Source organism: Pleurodeles waltl, chromosome 2_1 (genome assembly GCF_031143425.1).
Source record: "Pleurodeles waltl isolate 20211129_DDA chromosome 2_1, aPleWal1.hap1.20221129, whole genome shotgun sequence".
Classification (NCBI taxonomy): domain Eukaryota; kingdom Metazoa; phylum Chordata; class Amphibia; order Caudata; family Salamandridae; genus Pleurodeles; species Pleurodeles waltl.
In genome coordinates, this window is record NC_090438.1 from 288,458,443 (window position 1) to 288,480,941 (window position 22,499).

At 45.6% G+C, this 22,499-nt stretch overlaps 1 protein-coding gene across 1 annotated transcript in view; it reads right to left on the reverse strand.

The window, feature by feature from the left end:
- The window catches only part of HPRT1 (hypoxanthine phosphoribosyltransferase 1), a 486,680-nt gene that overhangs the window by 318,530 nt on the left and 145,651 nt on the right, over positions 1-22,499 (reverse strand). Inside the window, exon 3 of the mRNA XM_069212493.1 lies at positions 21,712-21,895. Coding sequence (XP_069068594.1) covers positions 21,712-21,895 — 184 coding nt within the window. The remainder of the gene's footprint in view (positions 1-21,711; positions 21,896-22,499) is intronic.

Below are 22,499 nucleotides of genomic sequence, written 5' to 3' on the forward strand. Positions count from 1 at the left end.
CTTTTCCACTTGTTTGCGTAGCAGTGTCTAGTGGTAGGTTTTCTAGCTTGTTTTATGACCTCCATACATTCTTGTGTGAGGTGCAAGTGTCCGAATTCTAGGATTTCAGGAGCCAAATTGCTAGATTCAAAGATGCTGGATTTGGATGTCTGATCTGTTGTTTGTGTTGTGTTAACAGATCTGGTTTGTTGGGTTGTTTGACATGAGGTACTACTGACAGGTCTAGTAGTTTTGTGTACCAAGGTTGTTTTGCCCATGTTGGTGCTATTAGTATGAGTTTGAGTTTGTTTTGACTCAACCTGTTTGCTACATATGGAAGGAGAGGGAGAGGGGGAAAAGCGTATGCAAAGATCCCAGACCAGTTCATCCATAGAGCATTGCCTTTGGATTGCTCTTGTGGGTATCTGGATGCGAAGTTTTGGCATTTTGAGTTTTCCTTTGTTGCAAATAGATCTATTTGAGGTGTTCCCCAAATTTGAAAGTAATTGTTTAGTATTTGGGGGTGAATTTCCCATTCATGGGTTTGTTGGTGATCTCGAGAGAGATTGTCTGCCAACTGGTTCTGAATCCCTGGAATAAATTGTGCTATTAGGCGAATGTGGTTGTGAATAGCCCAATGCCATATTTTCTGTGTTAGGAGGCACAACTGTGTCGAGTGTGTCCCTCCTTGTTTGGTTAGATAATACATTGTTGTCATGTTGTCTGTTTTGACAAGAATGTATTTTTGGGATATTATGGGTTGAAATGCTTTCAGCGCTAGAAATACTGCTAACATTTCCAAGTGATTTATGTGAAACTGTCTCTGATGTATGTCCCATTGTCCTTGGATGCTGTGTTGATTGAGGTGTGCTCCCCACCCTGTCATGGAAGCATCTGTTGTTATGACGTATTGTGGCACTGGGTCTTGGAAAGGCCGCCCTCGGTTTAAATTTGTACTGTTCCACCATAGAAGCGAGAGGTATGTTTGGCGGTCTATCAACACCAGATCAAGAAGTTGACCCTGTGCTTATGACCATTGTGATGCTAGGCACTGTTGTAAGGGGCGCATGTGCTATCTTGCGTTTGGGACAATGGCTATGCATGAAGACATCATGCCTAGTAGTTTCATTCCCATTCTGACTTGTATCTTTTGTGTTGGATACATGGCCTGTATTACTTTGTGAAATGTTTGAACCCGTTGTGGACTTGGAGTGGCAATCCCTTTTGCTGTGTTGATTGTCGCTCCTAAGTATTGCTGCGTTTGACACGGCAGAAGGTGTGACTTCGCGTAGTTGATGGAGAAACCTAGCTTGTGAAGGGTTTGTATGACATATTTTGTGTGCTGTGAACACTGTTCCAGCGTATTGGTTTTGATTAGCCAGTCGTCTAAGTACGGGAACACATGTATTTGCTGCCTTCTGATATGTGCAGCTACTACGGCCAGGCATTTTGTAAAGACTCTTGGCGCAGTTGTTATGCCGAACGGCAACACTTTGAATTGGTAATGTATCCCTTGGAATACGAACCTTAGGTATTTCCTGTGTGAAGGATGTATTGGTATATGGAAATACGCATCTTTTAGATCTAAAGTTGTCATGTAGTCTTGCTGTTTGAGCAGTGGTATTACGTCTTGTAACGTGACCATGTGAAAGTGGTCTGATTTTATGTAGGTATTTAGTGTTCTGAGATCTAGTATTGGTCTTAGAGTATTGTCCTTTTTGGGTATTAGAAAGTACAATGAGTAAACTCCTGTGTTTTCCTGTTGAATTGGTACTAATTCTATTGCGTTCTTTTGTAGCAACGCTTGAACTTCTAGTCCTAGAAGATCTATATGTTGTTTTGACATCTTGTGTGTTTTCGGTGGGACGTTTGGAGGGAATTGGCGAAATTCTATGCAATAACCATGCTGGATAATTGCTAAGACCCAAGTGTCTGTTGTTATTTCCTCCCAAAGTTTGTAAAATTAGCTTAGTCTTCCCCCCACAGGTGTTATGTGATGGGGGTGTGTGACTTGTGAGTCACTGCTTATTTTGAGGGGTTTTGGGGCCTTGGAATTTTCCTCGATTTTTTGGGAATTGGCCCCCTCTAAATTGTCCCCGAAAACCTCCCCTCTGATATTGGCCCTGGTAGGTAGGTCTTGTTTGTGAGGTTGTGGTTTCTGTGGGTTGACCTCGAAACCCTCCCCTAAAAGGTGTTTTCCGAAATGTGCCTCTGCTCTGCGGGGAGTAGAGTGCGCCCATGGCTTTGGCTGTATCGGTGTCCTTCTTGAGCTTTTCGATGGCAGTGTCTACCTCCGGCCCAAACAATTGCTGTTCATTAAACGGCATATTGAGCATAGCCTGCTGGATCTCCGGTTTGAACCCAGAAGTGCGCAGCCATGCGTACCTCCGTATTGTGACTGCAGTGTTTATTGTTCTTGCAGCTGTATCTGCTGCATCCATGGAAGACCGTATCTGATTATTTGAGATACTTTGTCCCTCTTCCACCACCTGTTGCGCTCTTTTTTGGAACTCTTTGGGGTAAGTGTTCGATGAAATGTTGCATTTCATCCCAATGAGCCCTGTCGTATCTTGCCAAAAGTGCTTGTGAATTGGCGATACGCCACTGATTTGCTGCTTGTGCTGCAACCCTTTTTCCCGCCGCATCAAATTTGCGGCTCTCCTTGTCTGGAGGTGGTGCGTCGCCTGAGGTATGCGAGTTGGCTCTCTTACGAGCTGCCCCCACAACTACTGAGTCTGGCGTTAGTTGTGTTGTAATATATATTGGATCAGTGGGCGGTGGCTTATATTTTTTCTCCACCCTTGGAGTTACGGCTCTGCCTTTAACTGGATCCTGAAATATTTGTTTTGAATGTCTTAGCATTCCTGGGAGCATGGGAAGGTTTTGATATTGGCTATGGGTGGAGGATAGGGTGTTAAAGAGAAAGTCATCCTCGATTGGTTCTGAATGTAAGGACACATTGTGGAACTCGGCTGCCCTTGCGACCACCTGTGTATAGGATGTACTGTCCTCAGGTGGTGACGGTTTTGTAGGATAAGAGTCTGGGCTATTGTCAGACACTGGAGCATCGTAGAGGTCCCATGCATCGGGATCATCCTGACTCATCGTGGTATGAGCTGGTGAGTGCATCAGTGGTGGAGTTGTTGCCGGTGATGCATGTATTGATGGTGGTGGAGACGGTGGTGGGGTTGTTTTCTTTGCCACCTTTGCCTGTGGTTGCTTGTCCTTTTGTTGAAAGGCAAGTTTCCTTTTTATTTTGATTGGGGGAAGAGTAGTTATCTTCCCTGTGTCCTCATGAATATGAAGCCTTCTTTGTGTGTAGTCAGGCTCTGCAGATTGAAGCTCCTCTCCAAATCGATGTAATTGGGAGGTTAATCCTTGTTCCTCTGTATAGGAACTCGTTTTCGGCTCCGAGGCTGGCTGTTTCGGAACCGAAACCTTTTCGGAAGTCTTTTTAGGCTCCGAAGAAACCTTCTTTGTTCTCGGCGTGTCTCGGTGCCGAAATTCTTCGGTGCCGCTGTCTCTGTGCCGAATTTTCTCGGAGCCGCCGTCTCGGCTCCGAGGTTGCTGTGTGGCGGTATCTCGACCGGAGTCGGATGACTTCGACACCAGCATGCCCTTTTTCAGTGCCTTGGATGGGTCACCTATTTTTCAGGTTAAGCCATGGCCTGTTGGCGGTGGCGTCCCCTGGGCTTTTGTAGACTTCTCGTGAGTCTTGATTTTCAACGTCTTACTCACGGTTTTGGTTGTTTCTTCGGCGTCGAGTTCTTCAGAATCCGACTCGCGGACGGAGAAAGCTTCTTCTTCCTCCTCGAAACGATCTTGACCTGTCGGCGTGGACGCCATTTGTAGTCTCCTGGCTCTTCGGTCTCTCAGTGTCTTCCTCGACCGAAACGCTCGACAGGCTTCACAAGTATCCTTCTTGTGCTCGAGGGACAAGCACAAGTTACAGACCAGATGGTGATCCGTATACGGATACTTGTGATGGCATTTTGGGCAGAAACGGAATGGGGTCCGTTCCATGAGCCTTGAAGTTGCACGTGGCCGGGCCGACCATGCCCCGACGGGGGATCGAAAAAACCCCGAAGGGCCACCGGAGCTCTTCAAAATTCGGTGTCGATTTGTTCTAACTAACCCGATACCGAACGCAAACAATACCGACGTTTTTTTCCGAGATTCTAACTAACTTTCCGACCCGAAACACGGAGCGAAAAGGAACACGTCCGAACCCGATGGCGGAAAAAAAACAATCTAAGATGGAGTCGACGCCCATGCGCAATGGAACCGAAGTAGGAGGAGTCCCTCGGTCTCATGACTCGAAAACACTTCTTCGAAGAAAAACAACTTGTAACACTCCGAGCCCAACACCAGACGGCGGACTGTGCACAGCATGTGTATCTGCAGCTACACATGCCATCGAACATATATATATATATAAAACCTACTGGCGGTTGCCAGTAGGTAGTTATAGTTAGGACCAGGTCTTCAAAGAAGAAGCATTTTTTGACAGACAAATCTTCACAAAATTGTCCAAAAAAAAGTGGCCCGACGATTCTTGTTGCGCACAGGAAGTTTTGGGGTGATCTGTCAAGTGGGGGCCGAGAAAAAGGGAGCTAAAAAAATATTGTGTTTCCCACGTTATTTCCCCCATGGGATCTGTAAACACGTCTGCAGCCCGAACCACTGGACAGAATCACACCAAATGTGGCAGAAAGCTAGCCGTCGGTACGCAGATTGTGCTGTTTGTTATTTGGTGTAAATCCATTCAGTAGTTTAGATGATATTTAAGGGCAAATACATTTGTATATCTCTGGCCATGAATAATTTGTGAAATTCACGAATGTTCACAAATACGCATGCGAAAAGAGGCATTGCAATTGGCTGACCGCAACCGGACTAGAAAGTTGCGACTGACATTTTATTTCACAGGACATGGTCCCCGGGGGTGAAAATTCAAATTCAAAGTGGCATAAGGGGTCAGGGTGAAGGTACCTTGACCACAGGGGTGTGATATAGGTGTGTTTTAGGGGCATAGAGGTGTAATATAGTTTTTCATTACGATGCGCGATATATGCAAATTTTAGCAATTTTCTGTGAATTATTCACAAAAATATTCACGATCATGGAAAAATTTGAAAGAAAAACCACGGACTCATTCATACACTAATTCATTCACTCATACATGCACTATGAGGCACAGGTGCCCACTCACGCATCCACTGACAGAGACAGGCCCTGTGGCCAACCTGCACTGCACACGGCCAAAGGCCATGCATGGCACGGGGCCGGGTGGTTATAAGGGCTTGGCTGCAAGGCCAACCCCGCCGCGGGCTGAAATAGTGTATAGTAATTCAAATTACTTTACGTTAAAAAACCATAGAAATTCACTGGAAAAAAAAACCAAAGGTTACAGGGACTTTATAGTTAGGTTCTGAATTTACTCATACCAAAAAATTGAAATTCAGCAGTTATAGTTAGAGGTATTTGAGGTAACTATAACTCGTGCAGTAAGGTAACTATAATGTGCACCTTCGCCATGCACAGCTAATTACTCCACATATTATATCATTAATGAGATCTTGTATGGCATCGTGGTATCACTGCAATGTTTGCAATAACATTATTGATAAGAAAACTGTGCATGACAAGGGTGCAAGTTATAGTTACCTTAGGGCAAGAGTTATAGGGCCATATGTACGAACACTTTTTTCCATAGACACAGAATGGGGAAAAACCTTTGCTACATCTGGACCATAGTTGTTTAAAATAACTCTTACTAGAACTGCTGAATTTCTATGGTTTTGTACGAGTAAATTCATAACCTAACAATAACGTCCCTGTAACCTTTTTTTTTTTCTGTAAATATAAATATGGATATATAAAAATTCTTATTGGAATAACCCTCTCAAATCCACCCTGGTGGAGTGGAGTTTCCTTGCATTGTGCTCTTCGTACAATTCCTAGATAAGGATTTTGGCCCATTTGTTTTAAGTTCACCATACACCACTTCACTCCTGATGATAAAGTCCTGTGCGTCCTCGGTATGAATCAGCCAGCCCCTTTGACTCAGTTTAATAAGAACTTCATATGATCCTAGGCACTACCCACTCTCTCCTTAAATGTGCCCCAGATTAAACCTGTGTTCAATTCTGAGACACAGTGGTGAAAAATCGTTCTTGCTCCGATACTTACACTCTGTGTGATACAAAATCAGGCCTCTTTTGGCACCTGTGATTCACAAGAGAGGAGTACACACTGGAAAGTACCTACACCAATGGGATTTGGGGAATGGTGACTAAAATTCGATGCAGAGGTCAGACTTGTGATAAATTGGGTTACTGGTTGTGAGGGGTGAAACCATACTCAAGCAGCAACCATAAGTCACAAGCAACCCCAAATTAACCTGTGCTTAACCCTCTGGTAACATGGCACAAAAGCAATCATGCTGAACTTAGAGGCAGTTTGTAAAATGTTTACGTAGCACTTCAAACAGTAATAAAGTGGAAACACAAATAAAATTCCACGCCAATTAAAAAAATATAGTAAAGTTGAATCAATTATCTGAGACCAAAACAACAAAAACTTAATCAGTAGAACCAGAGGTATACAATTTTAAAGCTTTAAGTCAAAATAGTGTCCAGAGGAACAAAGCAACAACTGCGCTTATCTGGTCATGCCAGACCAGGACAGAAACACACATTCAGGCCAACCGTAATGGACTCTGGGTCAGGTACAGGGACCAAGTTAAGTCCGCTAAACAAAATATCTTATATCCTCATTTGTATAGCGATGCAAGATCCTGCATCGAGGATGCGTTGCACAGCAGCAGTCTAAGGAAGCCGCAGGGCTGCAATGTGGTGTCCTGGGTCCTTGCCAAGGATAGGGGAGCGACTTGCATTGTAAAGGCCTGCATTCAGGGTGCGTCACACAGCGGCGGTTCAGAGGACAGAGTAGGATGCACAGTGAGATCTGGCATATGGCATGCATGGCTCTGCCACAGTTCTGAGGTGAAGCCTGCGAGGAGATGGGTCATGCTGCATTGGTTCTATCCACATGATCACAGCTGGGTTGGCTGAGCACCTTCAGGCCCAATTCTAAGGGTCCAGGACTTGGGGGGCACCACATCGGTGGTAGGGATCACAGCAGATAGAGTCCATATGCTGGGTCTAAGGTGGTTTGAGCCTTTTCAGTTTCTAATGCTCTAATCGGTAGGCAACCCAAATGGCCCTTGGAGTCACTTAGGTGGTCCTAGGTTCAAGATGCAGGTCCAGTCATTTTCACTTAGTCAGCAGGGGAGCAGCAGAGTAGCATTCCTTCTTGCAGGACAGCACAGCAGCCTTGAGTCTTCTAAAGGTCCAGAAGTGTACTGAAGAGTTCGATTGGAGGGTCCATTATGTATTCCTTGTGCCCACTTTGAAGTAGAAGAGGGTTTCCACCCACGGAGGGGCTTGGAATTTCTTGCCTGCCTGCCCTGGCCCCAGCTTGCCTGGGGTCACAAAAGACCTTTTGTGAGAATGCTCAGGCAGAGCCTTTGTGATGTTCATGCGTGGCAGGTGACAGCTTCTTCCTCTCATCAAGTCAGATGAGCCTTCCTGCCAACACCTATTCCCCTTTGTCTCGCTGTCTGAGGGCAATATACCAAAGACCAACTGCCAGCCTACGCCTAGTCATGTGACCCAGAATACAGGCTGCGAGCACCTACTAGATGGGGCAAGAAAATGCCAACTAAGAATAATGTTTTCAGAATTGAGGCTAAAAATTCAACTTTACCATTAAAGAGGGTTTTAAATTACAACTTTTTAAACACCAAACTCGATATTCCTATCTGCTCCCAAATGAAAGTTATCACTTATTATAAGGTAACCCAATGTTATCAAATGTGAGCGGTAGGCCCTGCAGTAGTGAAAAACTAATTTTAGTTTCTTACTACCAGGAAATGTAAAAGTTAAAGGTACATGCCCAAACCTTTAAATGCACTGCACCCTTCACTATGGGCTATTTAGGGCTTACTCTAGGGTGACTTAAAAAGAAGGTTTAGGTCTGGCAAAAGGCTTATTTAGTCAGGTTGAAATGACAGTTTAAAACTACACATAGAGGGTGCAATGGCAGCCCTGAGACATGTTAAAGGGCTACTTAAGTGGGTGGCACAACCAGTGCTGCAGGCCCACTACGTATTTAATTTACAGGCCCTGGAAACATGTAGTGCTACCTTTGCTAGGGACTTGCAAGTAAATTAAAGGGGCCAATTGGGTGTGAGCCAACTTTACCATCTTTAAAAGAGAGCACAAGCACATTGTACACTGTACCACTGCTAACCAGTGCTATAGTCCTAAGAACAGCAAAAATTAAGTCGGCAAAAACAGGAGGGTGGAAAGCAAAAGGTTCAGGGAAAACCAGGCCAAAGAAGTCAGGTCCAACAAGCTTCATTGACAGCAACACAGAAACATGCAACCTGGCTAAAGGTACCTGTCAAAAGCACATAAACAGACCACAGAGCAAGTGATGCTGTAAAAGCAGAATCCCAACTACTTCCTCTTGTACTTGGACATGGTGGTGAAATGCATGGTAGCCAACAGAACAACCACGCTTTATGAGAAGGTACTTAAGTGAGAGGGGCTAAACTCCTCAAAAAGCAAGCACCAAAGCTGGGCGAATTTAGACAAAGGAACAGGATTTTCTCTTCATATATGGTAGGCCTCAGACGTCTCACACTTCTAAAGGAAGTCAGAAAAAACGTAAAAACAGCCTTGAGAGTGCAGGGACTCCCAGGATGACTAAACCCTGTGGCTTTTCTTGATTTTCTGAAAAACTTACAAACAGAAGTGTTGGAGAATCGCAGCGTGGGAAGAGAAAATAAGGTATACAGGTTTCTCTCCAGCCCACACCAATTCAGGAGAAGAAGCTGTGGCATTTCTTCTTCAAGTGTACTGTGAAAAAATTCATGACTCATCTCCCACACATCAAAGGGCAGCCTTGTCAAATTCACTTTTAATGAGTGGGTGAAGATGCAATGGGTCTTGCATTTGCTTGAGTTACAGCTATTAGCGTTGTAAACTAAAAATGAAAAGTAAAACAGTTTCACATAAGTGAGCTGACAGCCACCATGAGCATGAAGGAGACACACAAAAGGAAACAGAAGTTCACTCGTAGTCAAAAGTATCGCAAATGCAACTATCCATGTAACTAACAAAAGTGCAGTTATCCATGTAACAAGGTCAATGTTATGCAAAGCGCTCGAATTCTGCCCACGCTGTGCAGAAAATAAACAGAAAAAGTAGGCCAGAAGCCATTTGGAGAACACAGAACCTTGTATTTTTTCAGCAGTTTACCAGTGCTCTCGTGGAGTGCTATACACCAGCAAAGGCATGAAATTTGCATACCATTCACTATTGAAATAAAACGTATTTTAAAAAACAAGCCCACGAACCAACCAATCTGATGGGCGGAACATGGGCGTGGTTAAAAGCCCACAGAGAGATTACAACAGGGGCCAGAGCACTTGCACGCTCGACCCTAACAAATTATCTACATATTACTTTGTGTCTGTAGTGCCTTCAGGAATTAACTTTAAGACTAATCACAGCTTCGGACTGTCTTTTTAATGAAACCGACGCGCTAGACTCTCAAGGGGGAACTACACCTCCCAGACTGCTCTCTGGCCCCAGGAGGCGGCCATTCCCTGCCACAGCTGCTCACACTCGAAATCAACAAGTGCCACGCAGGATTCGCCCCAGGAGGCGGCCATTCCCTGCCACAGCTGCTCACACTCGAAATCAACAAGTGCCACGCAGGATGCGCTAGACTCTCGGGGGGGCACTACACCACCCAGACTGCTCTCTGGCCCCAGGAGGCGGCCATTCCCAGCCACAGCTGCTCACACTATACATCAACGAGCGCTATAAAGCGCCTAGGAGCACTCCACATAGAGGGACACATGCAGGGTGTTCCCGGGCAAAGGGTAGGCCCATCTACACTAGTCAGCGGCCGAAAGACGCTGGGCTGGGCGACCCCTCTGACATCTGACAAAAGCAGGGCGAGTGCCAACTTCAAATATCTCTATGAAATCAGAGTTGGAGGGGGTTTCTGACTCACCCTCCCAAAGCTGTAACTGTCTAGTGCTTGAGAAGTGCATTGGGTGGAAAATGGTCGATGGGCAGCAAGAGGACTCTACAGAAGGGTGAACAATCAGTAGGGGGCTGGGGCCACCAAATTCAAATTTATATTCCTCTCTTGCCCGGGCGGTTGGGGTAGTCTCAAAGGAGAAAGATTTGTCAGAGAGACGCCTCTCAATGGAAATGAGTGACTGGCTGCAAATCACCAGAAAGTAAAGGATACTTCACTAACCTAGTGCCCTTGTAACCTGATTGTACTGTTAAACAAATGTGTAACCATCTCAGCAATTAACATTACAGCATTGTGATGACTTAGAAGGGTTTACTTCAGGATACCGGCACTCACTAAGGCACTTACTTGATGCAGCATGGAGACTCATCACAGCACCAGAGCCCAGCTGCCAGCGCCTTGGTATGGGGGTCAAGTCCCTCCTGCTCGCGGGATCATGCAAGCGGATGTGCAGACATTGATACCACTGCTGTGGTGTACAACTGTGTGTGCGACCCAGCAGCTGAGCTGCTAGCCTGCACTCCACTGTAGTCTTTCTGCTCACGCCGACTCAGGACCCGTTGGCCTGCCTCAGGAATCAGCCTGCACTGGTGGGACTCAGAGGTCGAGTCGTATGGGATGGGATACCACCACATGATCCAACATTGTTGTTCCAAAATAATTACCGCCAGATGCAGAGGAGGTGAGCAGCTCGCTCCCAGCCTTCCTGCAGCCCAGCACTGCAGGTCAGATGATGGGGTCAGGCCAGCAAGAGTGAGCCGGGGCCCCCAGGGTGGGTCAAAGTTCGATCCCCACCCTCCACCCCACCTGCTGCAGTGAGAGTGGGAAGGTCAGAGGCTGCTGCCTGCATAATTAACTTTGCCCAAACAAAAGCGCAGCCAAACATTTCATGCCGTCAGTTAACAAAGCACATGGGTGGCAGTTGACCAAGATGGACCTGTGACTGTCACCTCCCACTGACCTTATACTTAGTCTATAGCTGTGTCTCTCACACAGTCTTCTTACAAGTCAAGCAATGACTGGCCACTGTCTGTGTGTGACTCCAGTTATGCTCGTGTGTCGGGCCCAGTGGGAGGAAGGGGGATGTCTCAACTTGAATGAATCAATGAAGTTGTAGTAATAAAGCATGCAAATACCCAAGAATGTCTTAGCGCTAAAAAGATCTAGGCACACATATAACAGCATCCTAAAGAATGATATCAACTCACCAGAAAAAAAGATTTCACAAGGGGACCAGTATAAGAGTATAAAAGACATCCATACGCTAAGGCCTGGTAAAACAATTTAATGAGAAGAGTAAGTGTACAACCAGGTTTTCAAAAACTTGTAGAAATTTAAGATACGCTGTAGCAGAGAGAGCAGTACGCGCTGCGAGCTCAGCAGATCTTGACCCAGCCCCTTAGCCTGCCAGGAGTAGCACACACATGCTACTACAGCTCACACAGTCATGATGGTGCATTATAGCAGCGCTTCGCTTGACAGCTGAGCAGTGCTATAATGAATGAATAATGCATTTCAGTGTTGTGATGAAGACCACTGCACTGAAATGCATTAGAGTAATGCCTGATGAGTGGTACTTGGCAGGGCTTTAAGGGAACATCTAACCTTGGTTTCCATTGATACTGTCAAGGCCTTTGCTACAGTGGACTGGCAGTACCTAATGGTGGTCCTTGAAGGAATGGGGATTGGACGGTGGTTCAGAGCTTGGGTGCAGCTGTTCTACAAAGAATCCATGGCCAGGGTCAGACTGGAGCAACTAAGCTCTGCTCCCACTGAAGGTGAGCAGAGGCACCCAGCAGGGATGCCCGCTTGCACTCCTAATCTTTGTAATACCGTCTGAATCTTTGGCCATATAACTCCGTTAGGACATGGCAATGTAGTGCATCCGAGTGGGGAGGTAAACCATCTAATGTTACTATGTGCAGATGACACACACTCTAGTGATGGCAAAGATGATGTTCCTGCCACGCTGCTTATATACTCTATAACATTCTTTGGATACGCTGCAGACCGTGATCAGGGGACTATACTCCTTATTAACGCTGGTATGGGAGGGAGGCAGGTGTAGAGCAGCCAATGAGATCCAACACCTGCTAACTGAGCAGGGTTGTAAGGAAATGCCTCCTTGGCATGGTTACCCCCTGACTTTTTGCCTTTGCTGATGCCAAGTTATGATTTGAAAGTGTGCTGAGGTCTGCTAACCAGGCCCCAGCACCAGTGTTCTTTCCCTAACCTGTACCTTTGTTTCCACAATTGGCACACCCTGGCATCCAGGTAAGTCCCTTGTAACTGGTACCTCTGGTACCAAGGGTCCTGATGCCAGGGAAGGTCTCTAAGGGCTGCAGCATGTCTTATGCCACCCTGGGGACCCCTCACTCAGCACAGACACACTACTTGCCAGCTTCTGTGTGCTAATGGGGATAAAACAACTAAGTCGACATGGCACTCCCCTCAGGGTGCCATGCCAACCTCACACTGCCTATAGGTATAGATAAGTCACCCCTCTAGCAGGCCTTACAGCCCTAAGGAAGGGTGCACTATACCATAGGTGAGGGCATAAGTGCATGAGCACTATGCCCCTACAGTGTCTAAGCAAAACCTTAGACATTGTAAGTGCAGGGTAGCCATAAGAGTATTTGGTCTGGTAGTCTGTCATGCACAAACTCCACAGCACCATAATGGCTACACTGAAAACTGTGAAGTTTGGTATCAAACTTCTCAACACAATAAATGCACACTGATGCCAGTGTACATTTTATTGTAACATACACCCCAGAAGGCACCTTAGAGGTGCCCCCTGAAACCTTAACCGACTACCCGTGTAGGCTGACTAGTTTTAGCAGCCTGCCACACACCAGACATGTTGCTGGCCACATGGGGAGGGTGCCTTTGTCACTCTGTGGCTAGTAACAAAGCCTGTACTGGGTGGAGGTGCCTCTCACCTCCCCCTGCAGGAACTGTAACACCTGGCGGTGAGCCTCAAAGGCTCACCCCCTTTGTTACAGCACCCCAGGGCACTCCAGCTAGTGGAGTTGCCCGCCCCCTCCGGCCACGGCCCCACTTTTGGCGGCAAGGCCAGAGGAGATAATGAGAAAAACAAGGAGGAGTCACTGGCCAGTCAGGACAGCCCCTAAGGTGTCCTGAGCTGAGGTGACTCTGACTTTTAGAAATCCTCCATCTTGCAGATGGAGGATTCCCCCAATAGGGATAGGGATGTGCCCCCCTCCCCTCAGGGAGGAGGCACAAAGAGGGTGTAGCCACCCTCAGGGCTAGTAGCCATTGGCTACTAACCCCCCAGACCTAAACACATCCCTAAATCGAGTATTTAGGGGCTTCCAGAACACAGCAAGATAGATTCCTGCAACCTAAGAAGAAGAAGGACTGCCGAGCTGAAAACCTGCAGAGAAGACAGAGACACCAACTGCTTTGGACCCAGCTCTCCCGGCCTGTCTCCCCACTTCTAAAGACACTGCTCCAGCGACGCGTTCCACATGGTCCAGCAACCTCTGAAGCCTCAGAGGACTACCCTGCATCTAGAAGGACCAAGAACTCCTGAGGACAGCGGCTCTGTTCCCCAAAGACTGCAACTTTGCAACAAAGAAGCAAATTTGAAACAACACACGTTTCCCGCCGGAAGCGTGAGACTTTGCACTCTGCACCCGACACCCCCGGCTCGACTTGTGGAGAACAAACACCACAGGGAGGACTTCCCGGCGACTACGAGACCGAGAGTAGCCAGAGTTGACCCGCCTGAGCCCCCACAGCGACGCCTGCAGAGGGAATCCCGAGGCTCCCCCTGACCGCAACTGCCTGCTTCAAAGACCCGACGCCTGGTAAAGACACTGCACCCGCAGCCCCCAGGACCTGAAGGATCCGACCTCCAGTGCAGGAGCGACCCCCATGTGGCCCTCTCCCTTGCCCAGGTGGTGGCTACCCCGAGGAGCCCCCCCCCCTTGCCTGCATCGCTGAAGAGACCCCTTGGTCTCCCATTGAACCCTATTGCGAACCCGACGCCTGTTTGCACACTGAACCCGGCCGCCCCCGTGCCGCTGAGTGCGTACTTTTTGTGTTGACTTCTGTACCCCCCCCCCCCGGTGCCCTACAAAACCCCCCTGGACTGCCCTCCGAAGACGCGGGTACTTACCTGCTGGCAGACTGGAACCGGGGCACCCCCTTCTCCATTGAAGCCTATCCGTTTTGGGCACCACTTTGACCTCTGCACCTGACCGGCCCTGAGCTGCTGGTGTGGTAACTTTGGGGTTGCTCTGAACCCCCAACGGTGGGCTACCTTGGACCCAAACTTGAACCCTGTAGGTGGTTTACGTACCTGCAAAACTAACAAACACTTACCTCCCCCAGGAACAGTTGAAAATTGCACGGTCTACTTTTAAAATAGCTATTTGCCATTTGTGTGAAAACTGTACAGGGAGTGCAGAATTATTAGGCAAGTAGTATTTTTGAGGATTAATTTTATTATTGAACAACAACCATGTTCTCAATTAACCCAAAAAACTCATTAATATCAAAGCTGAATATTTTTGGAAGTAGTTTGTTTTTAGTTTTAGCTATGTTAGGGGGATATCTGTGTGTGCAGGTGACTATTACTGTGCATAATTATTAGGCAACTTAACAAAAAAAAATATATACCCATTTCAATTATATATTATTACCAGTGAAACCAATATAACATCTCAACATTCACAAATATACATTTCTGACATTCAAAAACAAAACAAAAACAAATCAGTGACCAATATAGCCACCTTTCTTTGCAAGGACACTCAAAAGCCTGCCATCCATGGATTCTGTCAGTGTTTTGATCTGTTCACCATCAACATTGCGTGCAGCAGCAACCACAGCCTCCCAGACACTGTTCAGAGAGGTGTACTGTTTTCCCTCCTTGTAAATCTCACATTTGATGATGGACCACAGGTTCTCAATGGGGTTCAGATCAGGTGAACAAGGAGGCCATGTCATTAGATTTCCTTCTTTTATACCCTTTCTTGCCAGCCACGCTGTGGAGTACTTGGACGCGTGTGATGGAGCATTGTCCTGCATGAAAATCATGTTTTTCTTGAAGGATGCAGACTTCTTCCTGTACCACTGCTTGAAGAAGGTGTCTTCCAGGAACTGGCAGTAGGACTGGGAGTTGAGCTTGACTCCATCCTCAACCCGAAAAGGCCCCACAAGCTCATCTTTGATGATACCAGCCCAAACCAGTACTCCACCTCCACCTTGCTGGCGTCTGAGTCGGACTGGAGCTCTCTGCCCTTTACCAATCCAGCCACGGGCCCATCCATCTGGCCCATCAAGACTCACTCTCATTTCATCAGTCCATAAAACCTTAGAAAAATCAGTCTTGAGATATTTCTTGGCCCAGTCTTGACGTTTCAGCTTGTGTGTCTTGTTCAGTGGTGGTCGTCTTTCAGCCTTTCTTACCTTGGCCATGTCTCTGAGTATTGCACACCTTGTGCTTTTGGGCACTCCAGTGATGTTGCAGCTCTGAAATATGGCCAAACTGGTGGCAAGTGGCATCGTGGCAGCTGCACGCTTGACTTTTCTCAGTTCATGGGCAGTTATTTTGCGCCTTGGTTTTTTCCACACGCTTCTTGCGACCCTGTTGACTATTTTGAATGAAACGCTTGATTGTTCGATGATCACGCTTCAGAAGCTTTGCAATTTTAAGAGTGCTGCATCCCTCTGCAAGATATCTCACTATTTTTGACTTTTCTGAGCCTGTCAAGTCCTTCTTTTGACCCATTTTGCCAAAGGAAAGGAAGTTGCCTAATAATTATGCACACCTGATATAGGGTGTTGATGTCATTAGACCACACCCCTTCTCATTACAGAGATGCACATCACCTAATATGCTTAATTGGTAGTAGGCTTTCGAGCCTATACAGCTTGGAGTAAGACAACATGCATAAAGAGGATGATGTGGTCAAAATACTCATTTGCCTAATAATTCTGCACTCCCTGTATATGCTATTTTGCTAATTCAAAGTTCCTAAAGTTTCTAAGTGAAATACCTTTCATTTAAAGTATTGTTTGTAAATCTTGAACCTGTGGTTCTTAAAATAAACTAAGAAAATATATTTTTCTATATGAAAACCTATTGGCCTGGAATTGTCTTTGAGTGTGTGTTCCCCATTTATTGCCTGTGTGTGTACAACAAATGCTTAACACTACCCTCTGATAAGCCTACTGCTCGACCACACTACCACAAAATAGAGCATTAGAATTATCTCTTTTTGCCACTATCTTACCTCTAAGGGGAACCCTTGGACTCTGTGCATGCTATTTCTTACTATGAAATAGTACATACAGAGCCAACTTCCTACAAGGGTGGATTAGCACTACCGAATATGGTGATTTACTATCCAGCATCTCAACTGCAGCATACAGCACATTGGTTGTCTGATGGGGACAACAGTGAGAAAGATTTGCTCGAGGACAGGTCCAGTGGCACTGCTCTGCCCCAGCTGCTGCATAGTGGTGGAAGGAATGACACTGCAGTGGCATATATCATTAAACACACAGCTTCACTGTGGGAGCGCATGGTGCGGTTGGTACTGGGACGGGCCTTCTTTGCACAAAAGTTTAACTTCAGGGATCTCCCGGCCTTTTGTATGTTAGTCGCCACGGTTGATGTGGGCACTTGGGGAGAGGGGAGGCTGTGAGTTACTGTGTGATCTCTCCCCCAATGAGATGTTCATCTTATTTGATCAGCCCAAGAGACCTTGTGAGACGGGGACAATTCCTTGTATATGCCAGTATAGGAGACATAGTACGGGATATCTGCCCCACATATCCGGATGCTCCGTCTTCCTCCATCATGTTTAGGACACTGCTGGAATTCAGGGGATACAGACATTTAGTTTTGCACTTGTTAAGGGCTATGATCACTGACAAATCTAGTATCACATTTCTGGCCAGGGAGGCATGGGAGGAAAAACAGAACACACCATTTGAGGAGGCGCACTGGAGAGGGGTCTGGGCAGTGGTTAAATCGAAACATGCAATGCGCGTTTTAAACTAGTGCATTTCAATTACATTCACCATACTTATGTTACTCTGGTACTCCTACACAGAACAGCCCTTACTAGAACAGATAGCCGTCATGTTGTCAAAGCCCACCAGACTGCAACCTTCCTACACCTATCTTGCCACTGTCCACTGATTCATGCATTCTGAGGCATTGTGGCAGGGACTGCAGTATGTGGAGGAGGTGACGGTAGAGCAAGACCCAGCAACCTGTTTACTAGATGTCAAAAAGCAGAAGGGGCAGGAAATGGTATGGAAATTTAAGCAACTAATACTACCGCTGGAAAAACGGCGTGTGGCTATCACATGAAAGGGTCACACAGGACATACCGAGGAGGTGTGGGTCAGAGACGTTAAGGAATGGGTGGTGGAAGAGGAAGTGCATCTCCGTTGGTGTCAGAGAGATGACTGTGCCACTGAGGACTCAACAATCCGGAGATCGATCCTTACCTGGTTTGAGGAGGGAGTGGAGACCCACGAGGTAGACACCTCAGAGTCTGGGGAATGAGTAAACTCTGAGGGACATATGGATACATATGCATGTCTGGAGGAGGTGGAAATTCGTATTTTCAAATGATGTATGCTATAGGGAATGTTAATCTGTAAAGAATCACTACTAATGTATGTCACATGTTGAAAGACGGCTGTTTTGTTTAAAGTGTTATTGGTTATGTACATATAATATACTAAATGATGTTGAAGTACAATAAAATGATTTCCATTAAAAAAAAATCCAAAAACAACATACAACAGTGCTTACCTATACGTACTTACCTTAATGATGATGTGGTGGTCAATATTCTGCATGCAATATTTTGACAGGACAATATCTTACACACAAATGCACACAATATTGAGTTTAAGTGTGGGCCTTGTCTCTGGTTTGGCTGGCTGCTAGCACACCTCTTCTTCACCTCTGTATGCAGGTATGGGGGTTGGGCTTCCTTCCCGGGACCAGAAAGGCAGATTAGGGCTGCCACTGCTACTTGCTGTCATGTAGAAACTTGGTAGTGTAGGTAGGGATATTAGGGACACTATTGTGACAATATGGTGGGACTTTTGTTATGTTTCACTTTCCTGGTCACTGGTGCGATAACACCGTTTCATTATCCTCATAATCGCAATTCATGCCTTTCTACGCAGAACGGAGTTGCTTCAATAAAACATATTGAACGAAGATCCTGTTTCCGTTTGTCCTTGCATGTATGGGAGTTGTATAACAGAGAAAGGGGCACAATTTGTTCCATCATGACTTCCCTGAGGCATCCGAGTGTCACGCGATAGGATGCCACAAATCACTCTTACCTTTGGTAGTGGTGAGGTGCTGTCTAGGCACCGGGTATTTTTTTTTTTTTGGCGCCAATGTCACGCAGGGGGACAGACCCTGTAGGTACCTTTGGTAGTGGTGAGGTGCTGTTAGCTAGCCAGAAGGGTTAGGCTGACAGCTGTCACATGGTGTGGGATCAGACTCCGTCCCCTATACTCAATGGGGCTGCCCTCCCCCCACCTCCCAAAAAAAAAAAAAAACAGCAGTCTTTTTACTACAACGGGAGTCTACAACAACTCTGAGTCCAGAGATGTGTAGGTCTGCCTTCTTCAATGTGGCTAATCTATATGAATAAAATACTGTGCTGTACTGCATTTAAAAAATATTGGTCTATTATTAGGCCGATCTGCCCCCAGGGGGCACAGAAACCTCTAGGCGCCAGGGCACTTTAGGCAAGGGTCGCTCCCCTGGGGGCAAATTGTATTTAGACCAGGGTCGCTTCTTGGGGGGGGGGGGGGGTGAAATGTTGGGGGGGGCAAATTTATTTTAGGGCATTTCTGCCCCCCTTGGGGACAGATCGGTCGATTTTAGGTCAATCTCTAGGCACCGGGTATTCGCCAATGTCACGCAGGGGGACAGACCCTGTAGGCTAAGGGTCGCTTCTTGGGGGGGGGGGGGGGGGGTGAAATGTTGGGGGGGGCAAATTTATTTTAGGGCATTTCTGCCCCTCCTGGGGCCGGCTGAGCTAGAGGCCAAAATCCACAGGTAGGCACTTTGCAAAAAACACCTCTGTTTTCTTTGACAAAATTTGATGTGTCCACGTTGTGTTTTGGGTAATTTCCTGTCGCGGGCGCTAGGCCTACCCACACAAGTGAGGTATCATTTTTAATCGGAGACTTGGGGGAACACTGGGTGGAAGGACATTTGTGGCTCCTCTCAGATTCCAGAACTTTCTGTCACCGAAATGTGGGGAAAATGTGTTTTTTAGACACATTTTGAGGTTTGCAAAGGATTCTGGGTAACAGAACCTGGTCAGAGCCCCACAAGACACCTCATCTTGGATTCCCCTAGGTCTCTAGTTTAAAAAAATGCACAGGTTTGGTAGGTTTCCCTAGGTGCCAGCTGAGCTACAGGCCAAAATCTACAGTTAGGCACTTTGCAAAAAACACCTCTGTTTTCTGTCAAAAAAAGTGATGTGTCCACGTTGTGTTTTGGGGCATTTCCTGTCACGGGCGCTAGGCCTACCCACACAAGTGAGGTATCATTTTTATCGGGAGACTTGGGGGGGAACATAGACTAGCAAAACAAGTGTTATTGCCCCTTGTCTTTCTCTACATTTTTTCCTTCCAAATATAAAAGTGTGTGTAAAAAAGACATCTATTTGAGAAATGCCCTGTAAATCACATGCTAGTATGGTCACCCCGGAATTCAGAGATGTGCAAATAACCACTGCTCCTCAACACCTTATCTTGTGCCCATTTTGGAAATAAAAAGGTTTTCTTGATAGCTATTTTTCACTCTTTATATTTCAGCAAATGAATTGCTGTATACCCGGTATAGAATGAAAACGCACTGCAGGGTGCAGCTCATTTATTGGCTCTCGGTACCTAGGGTTCTTGATGAACCTATAAGCCCTATATATCCCCGCAACCAGAAGAGTTCAGCATACGTAACGGTATATTGCTTTCAAAAATCTGACATTGCAGGAAAAAGTTACAGAGTAAAACGTAGAGAAAAATTGCTGTTTTTTCACCTCAATTTCAATATTTTTCTTTTTCAGTTGTTATTTTCTGTAGGAAACCCTTGTAGGATCTACACAAATTACCCCTGGCTGAATTCAGAATTTTGTCTACTTTTCAGAAATGCTTAGGTCTCTGGGCTCCAGCATTGGTTTCACGCCCATTTCTGTCACTGACTGGAAGGAGGCTGAAAGCACAGAAAACCGTAAAAATGGGGTGTGTCCCAGTAAAATGCCAAATTTGTGTTGAAAAATTGGGTTTTCTGATTCAAGTCTGCCTGTTCCTGAAAGCTGGGAAGCTGGTAATTTTAGCACCGCAAACCCTTTGTTTATTCCATTTTCAGGGGAAAAAACACAAGCCTTCTTCTGCAGCCACTTTTTCCAATTATTTTGGAAAAAAACTAAATTTTCACTGTATTTTGGCTAATTTCTTGGCCTCCTTCAGGGGAACCCACAAAGTCTGGGTACCTCTAGAATCCCTAGGATGTTGGGAAAAAAAAAAGAACGCAAATTTGGCTTGGCTAGCTTATGTGGACAAAAAGTTTTGAGGGCCTAAGCGCGAACTGCCCCAAATAGCCAAAAAAAGGCCTGGCACAGGAGGGGGAAAAAGGGCTGGCAGCGAAGGGGTTAAAAAAAAATGGATTCTTTACATGGGAAAATAGGTGTAATGAAGTAATACACACAAAAAAAACAAGCATGTTTTATTTAGCGATTTTGTTTTCCTTACAAAGCTGGACTGAATTAAATTCGTGCTTCAGTGTTATTACGTTTTATTAGTGACTTTTTGGGATCTTGGTGCAGCTTTATTTCAATCCATGACAGGAATACATCCCTCAGACCATAATGTTCATATTAATTGGTTTTACCTACTTGTTTGCTTCACAGATTTTTTTTTTTCCCAATCGTCCCATTAATAACGGGTTTTCAAAATACTTTTTTTGTAGCTTGTTCTTCCATTGAAACAACAACGTACTTTTCATCTCGATCTCTCTTCTTCTACCTCTCTATCTCGCTTTCTCTCTCTTCCTCTCTTTCACTCCCTTTCTTCCTCTTTCTCTCTCTCTCCTCTTAGATTCTCTCCCCCCTCTACCGTTCTTTCTCTGTCTCTCTAAGCAAAGCAACATCTCACCATGAGCACAATACAACACAAACATTATCAAAACCAATAGCACAAACAAAACACTCAAAGTCCCAAAGGCAAGACCGATTTTCTATGCCAGTGCTTGTTATTATTCCCATCCCACAGTAGGCCTAACCTGTTTGTGACTATATACTCTTCAAACTACTTCAGTAGTGACGTTATTCAAGCATTGATGCACAACACTCAGTACAATACTTTATAGTTCTGGTTGCACCATGCTTTCAAGTAATAGGCATACCTAACTCATCAAGCACTTTAGCTCAAGTACTCAGCCAAGCTTTGAAATAATTCCTTTTAGGAGGTGCTCTGCGTCTCGAAACAAATCCTTCATAATTCTTTAAACATGTTAGTTTGCTTTAACTTCTTGGTAGCTGCTAAATGGTAAAGAGAAATGAATAAGGTCGATATGATCATACTTACACAGTAACTCTTCAACCTAATAAAGTCTACAGTCATGGGAATAGATCGATCACTGTTCCTGTTTAGTGCTTTGATGTAATCCAGCAGGTCAGCAAAAAACTTGTAACCACCTTTGAGTACACACAGAGCCACAATGTGATGACCTCCCATGTCCTTCATGATATCCCGAGCCAGCCTTTCTGTCCTGTAAAAAACAAAGCATGGTCAACGTTTCAAATCAAACTAAACCCTCTACAAGTAAAACTGACATAAAACACCTGGCTACAGCTAACCATAGTTGGCCATAAGAGCTAGAATTATGTCATAAGAGAGCACACGATCCCAGAATATGGCAGTGTTCATTATAAATGTGCAGAAGAAAGAAAAGCTACTGCCATATGTTGGCAATATTCTACTTTCATTCCTACAGTCTCCATTCCTCTCAGACGCCGGTCCCAACGGGCCTCAATTTCAGTTCTAAATGTACCCTATGCATATATCATAAAAAACCCACCCTCCACAACTGAAGTTGGGCACAGTTGTTCATATACCAATAGGATTTACTCAACAGCAAGGGTGTGAAATTGTGCATTATACAGTGAAAATAAAAAATATAAATTTTTAAAAAAATGGACAAGCTTGGAAATCCAAAGCATGACATGTTCACCCTCTTGAAGAAACCTTATGTTTTAGCCTCTCTGCTTTTAAAACTCTATGTGGCAGTTCTTGCATCAATAGCATGGTTTGAATCTGTTTATTACGTATTAGAACTCAAACGTAGAGTACATTAAAAAAAAGACTCCCAAATG